This window comes from Bidens hawaiensis, unplaced genomic scaffold (assembly GCF_021521415.1).
Source record: "Bidens hawaiensis isolate Kalapana, Puna unplaced genomic scaffold, B.hawaiensis_p1.1 tig00023049_1, whole genome shotgun sequence".
NCBI classification, from domain to species: Eukaryota; Viridiplantae; Streptophyta; class Magnoliopsida; order Asterales; family Asteraceae; genus Bidens; species Bidens hawaiensis.
This window is the reverse complement of record NW_027493602.1, coordinates 231,949-248,053: the sequence shown is the minus strand read 5'-3', so window position 1 is coordinate 248,053 and position 16,105 is coordinate 231,949. Positions and strand designations below refer to the sequence as shown.

Genomic DNA, 16,105 nt, shown 5'->3' with positions numbered 1-16,105 from the left:
TGAAGCATACTTAGCCTCCTAGCGGTTTGTAGTCGCTATGACTTTGAACAGACCCCCATTTGTGTAGACGATAATATGCCTTCACACAATACTCTCCCTGGTTTGGTCAACCCCTCATTCTTGTGTCCGTTATGGTCATGGATCACGGTCCTGGTTCTGCGAGAGCTCTAGGAAATTGCGCCTCCCCACAATTTCATTCGAAGCGACCACACTTCTCTTTAACATAGGTGATTCCCATGAATCATTAAAAGCATCATGGTTATTTCACTTAACCTTAATATGCTTAACCTCTCCCAAATGTCACTGGTTTTAGGGTACTCCCCTAGGAGAAAGGACTAGGAAGTTCAAGACTCCCTTTGGTTTTGGGGTACTCCCCCACAGTGACTGCCTCTGGTCATATGATTAAGTTTGCCTATTGAACTTAGCTCTTGGGATCTCCAGTCTGCTAAGTTAGGTTTCTCTCATAATTCCTTTATCGCGGGCTTTAGTCCCCTTCCTCTCGAAAACTTATAAAATTTATCCGTGCTTAAGCCTTTTGTTAACGGGTCTGCAATGTTATCTTCTGACCTCACATGGTCAATCGTGATAACACCCGTTGACAGTAGTTGTCGTATCGTGTTATGTCTACGTCTCATATGCCTTGATTTGCCATTATACATTGAACGTTGAGATCTACCAATTGCAGACTCACTGTCACAGTGTATGCAAATTGCCGACAACGGCTTTGGCCATTGTGGAATGTCTTCCACGAATTGACGTAACCATTCTGCCTCTTCCCCAGATTTGTCTAAGGCATTGTGGATCTAGCAATTACAGTTTGTTTGGATGATTTCCAAGATATTGCTGCCCCACCAAGTAGGAACACGTACCCACTTGTTGATTTGGAATCTTTCATATCCGAAATCCAGTTCGCATCAGTATACCCTTCGATCACAGCTGGATGGTTGGTATAATGCAAACCATAGTCTCTTGTGTATCTTATGTACCTAAGCACCCTTATAATAGCTTTCCAATGTTGAACACTTGGATTGCTAGTATATCTACTTAGCCTACTCACCGCGTATGCTAAATCGGGTCTCGTACATGTCATGAGATACATTAGACTTCCAATGATTCTTGAATACTCTAATTGAGCAACCGGCTCAGCTCTATTTTTACATAGATGTAGAGTAGTGTCAACAGGAGAACGAGCCACTCGCTTGTCTTCCTTGTTGAATTTTTCAAGAATCTTGTCGACATAGTGTGCTTGACTCAAAGTAAGACCTTATTTGGTTTTAATGATTTTTATTCCAAGAATAGTATCAACTAAACCCATGTCTTTCATGTCAAATCGTGCCTTTAACATGTCTTTTGTAGATTGAACCATTTTATCATTACTCCCAATGATAAGCATGTTATCCACATAAAGGCATAAAATAACATAACCTCCATTTGTGTTTTTAACATAAACATATTTATCACACTCATTAATTTTGAAACCATTGCTAATCATGACTTGGTCAAACTTTTGGTGCCATTGTTTTGGAGCTTGCTTCAAGCCATACAAAGACTTGATAAGTTTGCATACTTTGCCCTTTTGACCAGGGGCGGAGAAACCCTCAGGTTGCTCCATGTATATCTCTTCTTCCAAATCACCATTTAGAAAAGCCGTTTTTACATCCATTTGGTGCACTTCCAAGCTTCGTAAAGACGCGATTGCAAGCACCAACCTTATAGAGGTTATACGTGTTACAGGTGAGTAAGTATCAAAATAGTCTAGACCTTCCTTTTGTCTAAAACCTTTGATCACTAGCCTCGCCTTGTATTTATCAATACTTCCATCGGCTTTCATATTCTTTTTGAATATCCAACGATATCCAAGTGGTTTGCAACCAACTGGAAGATCTACCAATTCCCAAGTATGATTTTGTAAGATCGAATCAATTTCATTCTTGATTGCTTCTTTCCATTGAGTTCCTTCAGGTGAGGTCACCGCTTCATGGTAGGTATTAGGTTCACCTTCAACCATAAAGCTTACGAAGTCAGGACCAAAGGATTTTGCAACCTTTTGTCTTTTGCTTCGTCTTAAATCACCATCCTCAGTCTCGGGCCGTTCATGTGTTCCTTCATGAACCAAGTCGTCATTTTGTGTTGACGAGCTTGCACCTACATCATTCGCTCGTGATGATGAGGCTTCATTTGTGTGTCCTAACTTAGGAAACACGTGCTCAAAATACGAGACAGTATTGGGGCTCGCCTCCATGAAAGTGTTTACGTGTACATTGGGATTTTTGGATTCATGTATCAAAAACCGATGTGCACTACTATTGTGAGCATATCCAATGAAAATGCAATCAACAGTTTTGGGACCAATCCTAAGAGCTTTAGGAGGGGGTACGGTGACTTTAGCTAGGCACCCCCACACTTTCATGTATTTGTACGAAGGTTCTCTTCCTTTCCATAACTTATAAGGAGTCTCGTCCCTATTCTTGAGAGGTATCTTATTTAAAAGATAATTTGCCGTTAAAATGGCATCCCCCCACATCTCATGGCTCACCCCAGAACTAACAACATGACATTCATCATCTCTTTCAATGTACGGTTCTTTCGTTCTGCCATGCCATTTGATTGTGGAGAATAAGGAGGGGTTAATTCATGTATTATGCCACTTTGTGCGCATAAATCCGCAAATGGTGACACGTATTCACCTCCTCGATCGCTTCTCACACGTTTAATTTTCTTGTTAAGTTGTAACTCAACTTCATTTTTAAACAAGATAAATTTTTCTATTGCTTCATCTTTACTTTTAAGTAAATATACATAGCAATATTTTGAGCAATCATCAATAAACGTGATGACATATTTGTTTCCCCCTCTTGTTGGGCACATTTTTAAATTACACACATCGGTGTGAATTAAATCAAGTGTTTCGGTTATTCTTTCAACCGATTTGAAGGATGATCTTGTAAGTTTGGATTCAACACATTATTCGCATTTCGAGTTTGTATCAATGTGGAATGTTGGTATGCGTTTTAATTTAATTAAACGACGAAGTGAATTGAAATTTACATGTCCTAATCTACCATGCCAAACATTTGAATTTAAAGACTCAATAATATAAGCAAAAGTAGATGCCTTATTCATTTCATTTCCAATCACGGTTACATCAAGTTTAAACATACCATTGAGGGCATAGCCCTTACCAACATACATTCCACGCTTAGCCAAGACAAATTTGTCCAACTCAAACACTAAACGAAAACCAAACTCATTAAGCAACCAACCCGAAACCAAATTCTTATGAATTTCGGGCACATACAAAGTGTTGCTCAAAGTAAGCTCTTTTCCCGAAGTCATCTTCAAGATCACATTCCTTTCACCCTTGATGTCGGCCGTTGCTTGATTCCCCATAAACAACTTAGCATCACTAGCAGCCTCCTTAAAGGTGCTAAAGAGGGTCTTGTCACCACACACATGACGGGTCGCACCCGTATCAATGAATCATCCTTGCGGTTTGTCCCCCACAAGATTGATTTCTTCAATCATTGCTTAGAGCTCGGTGATCATTGCCACCAACGGTTCACCATTTTCATCCACCATATGCGCACGCTCACATTTAGGCTTCTTGCATTGGTTCGCACGATGGTCATTCTCATTGCAATTGTAACAAACACCTTGGAAGTTTGAAGATTGAGGTTTCTTTTTCACAACCTCCTTCTTCGGTCCAAGGTTCACCTTTCCCTTTCCCTTATTCATTTTACCCTTACCCTTATGCCCCCCCTTAGAAGATTGTTCAAGTTCAACCATGTTGGCCTTAGCCATTGGCTCCACACGAGCTAATTTTTGAGCCGTTTTATTGTCTTCCTCAATTCGAAGACGAACAATTAATTCATCAATAGTCATCTCCTTTCGTTTGTGCTTAAGATAATTCTTAAACTCAACCCAACTAGGAGGCAACTTTTCAATTATGGCTGCAACTTGGAACGTTTCACTAAGTGTCATACCCTCGGCATGAATTTCATGAAGTATAACTTGTAGTTCTTGGACTTGGGTGATCACAGTCTTGGAGTCAACCATTTTAAAGTCCAAAAAATGGGCCACAACAAATTTCTTTGTTCCCACATCTTCGGTTTTATACTTCTTGTCTGAAGACTCCCATAGTTCTTTGACAGTCTTTATCCCACAATAGACGTTATACAATGGATCCGCCAAACCATTGAGCACGTAATTGCGACATAGAAATTCAGAATGTTTCCAAGCGTCCAAAGCACTCACACTTTGGGCATCATCTTGGGCAGTGGGTATGGGGGCTGTTTTCTCCAAGAACTGTGCTAAGTTCAAGGTTGTCAAGTAGAAAAACATTTTCTGCTGCCACCTCTTAAAGTGGACACCCGTGAATTTTTCGGGTTTTTCAGCATGGTTAGCCATTGTGGTCGCTCTCACATTGGCTGGGGTGGTCAAATGGACAGTAGGGGTAGCATTAGAAGTGTTTGGGGTTGGTCCTGTCATTCTTGCACACAGAAAACAGACCAAGTTAGTAACTTAGAAAAAAAAATTCAGAAAATTCTGAAATTTGCCAGATAAATTTATCCCGTGCGAGATAGCTTTATCTCGTGCAAGATAACAAAACCAGCCCAAAAAAGGAGCCTTTTCTGATTTCATAATGCTAAACCAAGAACGAATCTGTCTAAGTCCAACTTTGAAGATCCAATTCTTGATTCTGAGACCAAAGCAGAAAAGAAAAACTGTTTTTAAAACATATACTATTTTGAAACAAAACTGGTTTGGATCAAAATAGAATAGTTTCTGAAAATTTAAACAAAATTTTCACGATAAGCTATCTCGTGCTAGATAGCCAAAAACAGCCCAAAAAGGAGCCTTTTCTGATTTCAGAATGTTAAACCAAGAACGAATCTGTCTAAGTCCAATTTTGAAGATCCAATTCTTGATTCTGAGACCAAAACAGAAAAGAAAAAACTGTTTTTAAAACATATACTATTTTGAAACAAAACTGGTTTGGATCAAAACTGAATAGTTTCTGAAAACTTAAACAAAGTTTTCACGAAACGGTTTTAAAAATATTGTTTTAAGATTGCAGGAACCGAATTCGTGAATTGAGTAAATAAACAGATAATTAACAAACAGTTTTATTACTCATACAATACAATACAAGAATCTGAAATACAATACAAAATCAAAGAAATAAACCAAATACAATACGGAAAAAAAAATATAAACGGTTTGGCTGAGAATCGTGTTGAACACGGGGCCCTTAAAACAATATTTCGAGTCTCCCAAGAGAACTCGTTGTTTCCCAGGGTACAACAGCCGGAGCAGTAGTACTGCCAGAGTTAACCGTAAACCTGAAAAATGTTTGAATAAAAGAAACCATAAATGTAGAAGAAGAAGAAGAAGAAGTTGGAAAAACCTTGCAACAATGCTTGTGTTGTGTGTAAGGTTTGGTGTGTGTTGCAACTTAGTTTACCTCTCTATTTATAGAGGAAAAACAAGGCACAGGTTTTTCATCCCACCAATGTGGGATACACCATTATAGTATTTTCTTTCAAATACACACAATCACACATCGATATCTCATTCATCAATGTCTATTAGTGTGCATTTGTTGTGTCATAACAACCTACTAATGCACACGTAACAAATTTTTTAACAACAAGTTCTCTCATAAAGATGGAAAACACAGTTTTGGTGAACAGGTAAAACATTGTAATTTTTGTGGTATAGATGGTCATAATAGAGATAGTTGTTTCAAGTGTATTGGGTATCCGGAATGGTGGCCGGGTAAAGGGAAACAAGAAAAAGGAAAACCAAGTGTCGCTTGTGTCGAGGGGGAGACTAGCAAAATACCGGGTTTAACAAATGAGCAATACCAACAATTTGTGAAGATCTTTGGCGACAAGGTGAACACAACTAAAGAAGAAACTTCACCGGTTGCTAACATGGCAGGTAATATTGGCCAAGGAGGTAAGTGGATTATTGACTCGGGTGCCACCGAACACATAATTTATAACGATTTTTTTCTTAAAAACAAGATTAAAAAACATTATGAACCACCCGTTGTCATACCGAACGGTGACTCGATCGCCGTAGAGGGGAGAGGTGAACATGTCTTACCCAATGGAAAAACCATAAAGGGTGTCCTTCACGTCCCCGAATTCAAATGCAATCTTTTATCTGTTAGTAAACTATCACAAGAACTTCAATGTGCTGTAACGTTTTTTCCTAACTTTTGTGTCATGCAGGACTTGAGTTCGAGGACATTGATTGGAGTGGGTGATTGCAAGAAAGGTCTATACAAGATGGGTATGACGGAGGACACAAGAAAGTTGATGATGAAAACGGTGGACACATGGCACAATAGATTGGGTCATGCTTCAAATTCTAAACTTGCTTTTGTTGATTTTCTTAAAAACACTCGTTTAAACCAAAAGGATTTTTGTGATTCTTGTGTTAGGGCCAAGTATGCTCGATTACCTTTTCCTGTTAGCACTACGAAAACGAATGCTTGATTTGACTTATTGCATTGTGATGTGTGCGGTAAATATCGCACACCTTCATTCTCTCGAGCAAATTATTTTTTAACAATTGTTGACGATTTTAGTAGAGCCGTTTGGGTTTTTCTCATAAAACACAAGCACGAGGCTAGCATTTGCCTTGTTTATTTTAATAAGATGGTAAAAGTCCAATTTGAGAAAAACATAAAAAAGATCCGATGTGACAATGGGGGGAGTTCACATCTAATACATGCTTGATTTTTATTCTAAAGAAGGAATCGTTTTAGAAACCACGTGTCCACAAGTGGAGCGAAAACATCGACATCTTTTAGAAATTGCTCGAGCCTTGCGTTTTGAATCTAATCTACCCACCTGTTTTTGGGGTGAATGCATATTAACGGCTACATATATAATAAATCGTTTACCGTCGGAGGTTATTGACAACAAAACCCCTTATGAAATTTTACACAACCAAAAACCCGAGTATGAACATATGCGTGTTTTTGGTTGTCTCGCTTATTTTAAAAGCATGGAAACAAGAGGGGATAAATTTGAGGAAAGGGGTAAGCCGGGAATTTTTGTGGGCTACCCGCGTGGGACAAAGGGGTATAAAATATATGATGCTAAACACAAAAAAATCATAATATCTAGGGATGTCAAGTTTATTGAAAATTTATTTCCTTTTAAAAATGAAAATTTTGAGGCTGAAGAAGTTTTTATTCCACCCAAGTGGTGGGATGAAGAAATACAAGAAGAAAAATGTGAAACTAACAAAAATAGTGATGAGCCAAATGAAACTACCCACACCTTAGACCTCGACCAAACTCCTCTATCCAATGACTTTAGCTCAGATGGGCCACCACCCAACCATGATTTCATTAACCAAAACCAAGATTGCAACATTAATTTTCATACCCAACCACCTGAATCTACAAGCTCCAGTACTAGCCCAACAGTTCCTAGTCCACTTTTTAATAGTCAAGAAACCCCACCCAACCCAGAAGTGGTTAGTGAACCCATTGGGTCCAATACCGTGAACGTTGAGCCACCAAAGGAAAGAAGCAATAGGTCTCGGCCCAAGCACCTTGCTGATTATGAAGTCCAGCTACCCCCATCTATAGACCATGAGCAACCCTCCTCCAATCAAGAATCCTCAACGGTACACCCTCTAGTACATTTTATTTCTTATAACAAGTTTACTAATAATCATAAAGTTTTCTTGGCGGCCATAACTTCCAATTATGAGCCAAAACATTTTCACCAGGCCGTACAAAATCCAAAGTGGATAGATGCCATGAAGAAAGAAATCCAAGCGTTAGAAGAAAATGAAACTTGGACGCTTGAACATTTGCCAAAGCGTTAAAAATTTTTGTATGTTAATGTTATTTGAGTGTAGTTTCATCATTTTGTAAATCTATATTTATAATTATAGTTTTGAAAATTAGTTTTTATACATATTTATGTTTTATTTTACACCTATGTAAATTTGTTAATACATAAATTTTACACATATGTAAACTTGTGATTTATATATGTAATCAAAATTTTTTATATAAAATATGATAAAACTACTCTTGAATAATGTTAGTATATAAAAAAAATTAAAAAAATATTTGATTGTTTAGAGTTCCTAACAGTTCTTAACTTTTTTGGAGTTCTTAAATGATACCAATCCTTTCTATATATATATATATATATATATATATATATATATATATATATATATATATATATATTAAAAACCAATTGATAGTTAACTCACATAAAGTAACTATTCATGAAATAATAACTGTATTAACCACTTACTTCTTGACATTTCAGTTACTTTTTTAGTTCTATAACTAACTTTTGATTTTAACATGTTTTATTTTCTCATACATATTTGGATATACTATGTTTTCTTAATTCCAAACATACCATCGCTAACGCTTATTTTTATTTACATTTCAACATAAACTTCGTTCAACAAATGTTATATATTTTAACTTTTTTTTCCGCAACTTAATGTTACTCTAAATTTGAATACAAGCGATAATCTTTCAGCGTACGCTTCGATACACATTTGATTCAATACCGAGTTCATGCAATTCATGACCAAAACATGTGTCTCAAATAAAATATATTTTTGTTTTCTCCACGACATTTTAGTTTTTTTTTATAAAGACAACCTTATTTCTACATACGCTTCGATGTAAAAAAGTTTATTAAATCTGTAATGCGTGGACAAACTTTACTGACTTTATTTTCTATCAACGTCCTCATTGCGATGCACAGACTAATGTATGTCAACGCTTTTGTCGCAACACACGAGATCGTTTACTAATTATTATTGAAATTGCAATTAAGTCAAGAAACCTGTCCTAGCTAGCCTAATAAAAGTTATGTGTGCATCTGAAGATCAAAACATGATGATCATTGTGTGTAAATGTATGATATAATTCTTATGTGAAAGTCAAACTAACATTTTTTTGTTATAACTATGTTTTTGAGATTTTGGATAATGTGAGCAATACTAATGATCTTTAAACTATATATCGTGTATTATTTTTGGAGTAACTTTTGTTATACTTCAATATGATTTAATATCATTTCGTTTTGCATGCAATTCAGATTATTTGGCAGTCACTGAATTTGTATTTGGAACAAATTCAGCATTTAAGGTGTGGAAATTATCGTAAGGGTGACGTATGCAATGAGTAGTTATAATGTAGGTCAACGAAAATGAAGGATTGTTAAAAAAGTATATCAAACCAAATCCGGAAAACAAGAAAGAAAATAAATCCTTTGTTTATTATGACGCGTATTGTTAGGATAATTGACTCTTCACTCGACTGTTCCTCTTTGATACAATGTTTATTATAATATAATATTGTCTGCATAAGTTATTTCATCTTTAAATATTACCAGATTTCTAATTTTCCATTTCCTTTGATTTAGGATTTGTTGGCAACAAGAAGCTTTATCACTTTTACTAATACGTGAAACTGAACAAACACCATTAGTCTCGTCAAAATGGTCCACCTTGTTGCTAATTAAAAAGTTTGATCAAGATATAATATTTATAGGTTGAGATGTGATACGTTGGGTATTTGTGTTGAATAATGGTATGGTCTACAAGTTCTCATTGCTCTAGAAATGCATCTAACGTGTGCATTCATTGGGCGTTGAGCATTGGACATCCTTTATGCTTTGATTTTTTCAAGTTCTAATTATCGCTAATCTGGTATAGAGTTTTGGTATCCAATCTATTAACATTATTCTGCCACGTTGGGCATTTGTGTAGAACAAAGATATGGTCAATAATTTCTCTTTGCACGAGTGGACTGTCTATGTTTTAAATTTTAATGATCTATAAATGCATTTATTATGTGCATTCATTAAACGTTAAGTTTCAGGCCTAAATGCATTGACTTTTATAGATTCTGATAATCGTATGTTAGTCTAATTAATGATATATAGAGTTTAGGTATCTAATCTCTATGCATTGACTTTTATAGGTTCTAAACTTCTAATTACCGCTTGTGTGTCATTTGTCTGGTTACAGATTTATAGAGCTTAGCTATCTAATTTCTTTATAGGTAACTTATCTCTTAATAGTTGTGACCTTCATGGTCTCCTTGGTCTACTATATTGTGTACTTTCCAAGTATCTTGTTGTACTTGACATTACTTTGTTCATGTTCTATTTGCAGTTTAGGTGGGAAGGTAGCTACACCACTCTAGTGTTGGTGTTGCCATGGATAAGCCTTGTTACACAACCGCGAACACTTAAAACATGTTCATTGGACACGATAATTGATGGGATGTAGCTCCCTTGCCAGACCTGTTGTGACTCTGGCTGCGACACTGATGTCTGATAGACCACATACAAAATCTTGAATGTGAACCATTGGCACGAACCACACCTAATACATGTTTTGATACAATAACTATTCAAAACCTCAGACAAAATGTTAACCCAGCCCCATTTTTAACCATTACCCAACCCACATGACCCATCCATGCACCAAATGAAAATAAATTCATTTTCTGGAATAGATGAACAAATTATAGAATTGGAGTCAGTAGCAAAAAGGCCATATTTTAAAACCTTTGGAGATTTATTATGTGCAACTGAATCATTGACGGTAATATACTACAGCAAGCATTAATGGTAACAAACATATTTATAAATTATCTAGTCAACATACAAATGAATAGAGTAACACAAACATACCTACTTGTCTCTCAATAACTGCTTCAAGAATATATTCATATCCTTTTTTCTGTCTTGAATAATTATCTTAGGACAAAAAACTCCATATATTGTGCCAAAACTTCTTCTCTGAAACAGAATACAACCGTCAAAATGAAAACTAACAAAAACAAAATTTTCTCCTTTATTGAAGAGTGATGTGCAGGATCAAAATACCTTATAGCCAGCAATTATGTGGTGGACATTGCTTTGTAGCCTTCTTTCTCAAGAATATTAGCTATAGATATATCACCAGTCTTTGAAATTCTCCCTTCATCCTACAACCACATTCGTTATTTATAAAAAATTAACCGTAACATCACCACGACGGCACAAAACCATACAATTTTAGAACCTTATAAAAGTACTTTAAATACAAGTAACCCATATAAATCAGAGACATGCATATATGCATATGCTAAGTTATCAAAGATAGATGCAAGCATTGATCTTTTAACTTAACACAGTAAAGTTACCATGATGTGGATATAGGTGGGCTTGATGAATTCCAAGAGTCGTCGGTAATGAGTAATCATCAAAACAGAGTTTGTGGGAGTCATTAAAGCGTTAACCGCTTTTGAAACATCTCTTAGTGCGTCAACGTCTAATCCAGAATCAATTTCATCCAATATGGCCAATTCTGCCCGAAGAACCTAAAAAAAATATAAAAACATGAGAAAATTAATTCTCAAGTTACCTCAACATCATTTGAATTTGATCAGAAGAAAAAAAATAAGGAAAAACAAAAGACAATTATTTAAGTCAACCAGAAAGGGAAAAACTCCAGTCATAAATTACATAATCAGGAATGCATAGCGCAAGTTGTAAAATTTCATTTCGCTTCTTTTCGCCACCACTGAATCCTTCATTTACGTTTCTATTTAAAAAGTCGGCCTTTATATTCACCATCTCCAACTTCGGCATGATGTAACCATAAAACTGCAAAAGCATACTATTAGTACAACCAAATTTTACTCACCCAATATAGCAAAAACTAGAAAAACCTGTAAAACTATACGTCTTATGAAATGTTCATAATCTTTTCAAGTTCTAATGAACAATTATAGAGACTCTATAAAAGCCACAATAATTGTGAAGACTAAAATAATTGAGTCAGAAACTATAAACCTGAAGTGGATCAAGCTCAGGCTGACCAAGTTTCCTTCTTCTAGCATTATACGCCATCTGCAGAAAGTCACTGTTGCTGACTCCTGGAATTTCAACAGGAGACTGAAAACTTAAAAAAAGACCAGCAAGTGATCTGTCTTCTGGTTCCATCTCAAGCAAATTCTCTCCCTTGAAAATAACCGAACCTCCAGTAACTTCGTAATCTTTGTGACCAACAAGAACCTACAAAATCATACAAATTTTAATATGACAAAACAAGTACAAAATACGTAGACTATTGAAAGCTTAATCCTCAAGTGCTGAAGATGTTGGAAACACTACTTGGTTCTAGGGCCTTCTTTTAACCCAAACCCAACTATGAGACCCGAACCGATCTACACGAACCCGACCAACTATAAGTCCCGAACCCGAGTGCAGTTAATCAGTTTGATAAATGGGTGTTGTTTTTGTTATACGCGTTAACCCGAATAACCTGACAAAGTTGAAAACTGAAACAAATGTAATTGCATAACTGCCCTTGACATCACAGTTGACAAAATCTTAATTAAATAACCAAATCACTACTTAAATTGTTTAAAATACGACTTTTATGCAGTAAAACTGGTAAAAATCGCTTCCAGATGCGATATTCAAAGATAGCAAATATGGTAAAATCTGATCTGCTGACTATTTTTTAGTCAAACGGCACAAACTTTGTGCAGAAAACTGAACCCAAATAAAAATAGCTGGTGCAGAAATTCCGATTGTACACCTAGTTGCAAATTAAATTGAGGTCACAAAATGAATAAACAAAACACATCATGCTTAATAAGACGCCTCAGGCAAACATAATGTCATTTCAGTCAAATAAATCAAAATTTAAATGATACTTAACATTAGAATTATACATGAACGTTGAAAGCCGAAATCTGAATTACACCAACCCGATTAAACCCGAGAACCAATTAACCCAAATGTAGGATGGTTCGGTTATCGGGTTATATTTCCAATGTTCAAAACCCAAAGAACCTGACCCGATTAACCTGAAACCCAAAAAATAACCCGATGAATACCCATACTTGGTTCGCAAAACTGTGAATCCAAAAAACAAAGCACACTAACCTTGGCGAAAGTACTCTTTCCAGAACCGTTCTTGCCCATAATAGCATGAATCTAGTCAAATCAACAACTGAAACAGCATTAGCTAAATGATTGATAGGTTTAGAGCATCACCACTAGCAGATTGGTGCACGTAAACATAGCTAAATGATTGCTAATTTACAGTGATATCTTTACTAAACAGACGTAATTAAGGAGCATAAACAGACGTAAACAAACACATTATTGAATGTTCAAGAGCAGAACTGAATGAACATCACCTCTGTGTTCGTTCATTTAGTTTATTTAACAAAATTCCTTCACGTCGTTCATTTTTCAAACGAACGACCAAGAACGAACTACCCGCCAAACGTTCGGTTCGTTTACAGCCCATAAAATACAGATTACACATATAGCGTAGGGTGTTCACGGTTGGGTTTAAAAGTGGAAACCGTTCAAATCGGTCGTCAGTTTGGTATCACAGTCAGTTTTTATTATTAACTTTTGGTTGGGCAGTTTCTAAAGTCTCAAACGGTAACGAACGGCTTGGTTTCAGGTTTCAATACTTTCAAACCGTATAAAATCGGACTGAACCATAAGGTTTACATATATTTCATCAATCAATCAATCATACCCAGTAAAGTCCCACCAATAGCATAGCTATAAGTAGGGTCTGGGGAGGGTGGGATGTAGGCACACCGTACCTCTGTCCACATGGATAAAGAGGTGGCTTCCAGAGAGACCCTCAGCTCTAAAGTACATATGTATGAAGCAATACAAAGGAAATCAGAGTTCAACAGTAATAATAATAATAATAATAACAACAATAATAATAATATTAATACTATTTATGTAGAGAAAATATTATTATGGTGTGTGACTAAAATAAGGTAATTAGAAGCCCTAAGGTATTCCTTTCTCTCTAAAAATCCTTAACTTTAATTCTACTTCTCCAAGAATTCTTATCCTCAACCATGTCCTCGGAAAGGTTTAGAACTATCAAATCATGCTTAATCCTCTCATCCCAAGTCAATTTAGGTCTTCCTCTACCCCTTCTCCCCTCTATAGTAATGTTTTCTATGGATCTAACAGGATTCGTCGTTTGTCTTCTCTTCACATGTCCAAACCATCTCAATCTCCACTCTCTTATCTTGTCTGCTATAATGCATGTATTTGATAATGCAATGTTCTAATAGAATTAGAATATACCTCGCCTTCGTAGATTGAGAGGTTAACGCCGCTAAGAATCTTCTGTCCAGACTCAGAAATAACAGCCGTTAGGTCCTTCACTTCCAAAAGCAGCTTCTGTCCGGATTCCGAAGTAGAACCGGCTGCCGTCTCAGCGGCAAGCGCTGCGGTTACTCTAAACGATGGCAACCTCCGGCGGTGACGGGGAAGAGCAGAGGCCGAAAACGACGTCGGATTGGAGGATGACTTTGTGAAAGAGATGACAGGTGGAGTAGAAGGAGAAGAGCAGCAGCCGAATCGGTGAAGTAGAGCCATTTTTCCGGTGGCCGGAGAACAGAACAGGGTTTGATTCACGTCCACTCCACCTCACGCTCATGTCTGGTAGCATATTATTATTGACTAATGAGTTAGATAGCATGGGCTTAAATCAATTGGGCCCAAACATCCCAAACCTAAGTACCTACCTTATTGTTAATTTCATTCATATGATTATGATCAATGTCTCAATGATACTATTTTTTATTGTTAAAATTATTAACAAACCTACAGATCAAAATGGATTATATCAAACGACTTAGATAGCATGCCAACACTATATATACTATGCTTCTTATACTGTTATAAAGATAAAAATATAAAAATAAACAAGACTAATTATATGTTTGGTAAAAAGTATAATGCTTTGCTTGTTTTTGGTTCTTACTATGGTCTAAATAGCACCTCACTTTAGAAAGTTTTATTTTTATATGTCTAGTGTGTGTGTTTTTGTGTTATAGGTGAACAATTTTACTCTTGGTTTATTCACGTTAGGTCGTTTCATAATGAAAGACGAAAATATGGATATTATTGAAAACTACTCATTTGCACCAACATGGGAGAATAGAGATCAATCACCGTCACTCGAGAATGTTGTTGTTCAATGATTTTCCAAGTGTAAGATAAAATTAAGATGTGGAGACTACTTTCGTTTAGCTAAGAACTTATCTATATAGTGTTATTGTTTGGCTCTCAAAAATGCATTTACATTGACACACGCATATAAAACTTTGATGATTTGAATGAAGATGTTGCCACTCATCATCCTTCAAATAAGGAGCTCACTGTCTCACTTTGGTTCATTGAGAAACACGTCACTAAGCAATTCAGGTTGATTCTCATGAAAAGTTCCAACTGGCTTAGTACGTATGTGTTAGGTTGAGAATGATTTAAGCGTTTATGTGACGACTAATAATAATGTTGATAATGCAACAATGGTAATTGGTAAATGTTTGTTTCGATAAACCTTGTATTATCTTCTACAAATAGATGTTTTATGAGAATTGAATATATTTTACAAAGATAAAGGTGATGTTAATAATGAAGCATCAGAGTACTCATCAAGTAATAAAATCCATCAAAGGTATTATAGTACAAATCATAAAGTTGTGGAGCAGAATTCTTAAATGGTAATTTGGGAAACAAAAGTCGACCATTAAACTGAACTCAACATTTGCAAATGTGATAGGAGTTTATAAGAGCGTTTCCGTATTATGCAATGATAAATGGCTTTGCATACTACCGAAAAGTGTCCCATAAGTAACAAATCCAGGAAAAAGTGTGCATAGTTTTCTTGTCTTATATTGTTGGTTTGGCCATTTTGGAAAATTTGAAAGCCATGCATTTTGTTTAAATTTTGAAAGCTTACGTATTGCAAACTCAGAAAACTTTTGTGTTGGAATTGATCTTATTAATAAAGTCAGCTATGATTTGCAAGTTTTCTTCATTCTTTTTTAATAAAAAAAATAGTGATACATGAATCTAGCTATAACATAATATTATTTTAATTTATAAAGAGAATATGTGTAACTGATGTGTTTAAAAAAGGGATATATGTAAATAGTTCTTTAATTAGTTCATTAAGGTTAAAATAATCATTTAATTATTTAATTTAATTGAAATGTGTATATGTGTAATATATGTGGTTTATAAAGGGGAACTATGTTATTGAT

The 16,105-nt window shown here is 35.8% G+C and overlaps 1 protein-coding gene across 1 annotated transcript; it reads right to left on the bottom strand.

Moving 5' to 3' along the window:
* Nucleotides 1-10,637: 10,637 nt before the first annotated feature.
* On the bottom strand, nt 10,638-14,461 carry LOC143566764 (ABC transporter I family member 6, chloroplastic-like). Its single transcript, XM_077053372.1, has 7 exons — nt 14,139-14,461; nt 12,954-13,004; nt 11,853-12,074; nt 11,523-11,663; nt 11,201-11,377; nt 10,902-11,002; nt 10,638-10,814 (listed from the first exon to the last, which is right to left on the bottom strand). The coding sequence occupies exons 1-6, from the start codon at nt 14,430-14,432 to the stop codon at nt 10,916-10,918; spliced, it is 972 nt and encodes a 323-aa protein (XP_076909487.1). The 5' UTR covers nt 14,433-14,461; the 3' UTR covers nt 10,638-10,814; nt 10,902-10,915.
* Between the last annotated feature and the right edge of the window lie 1,644 nt (nt 14,462-16,105).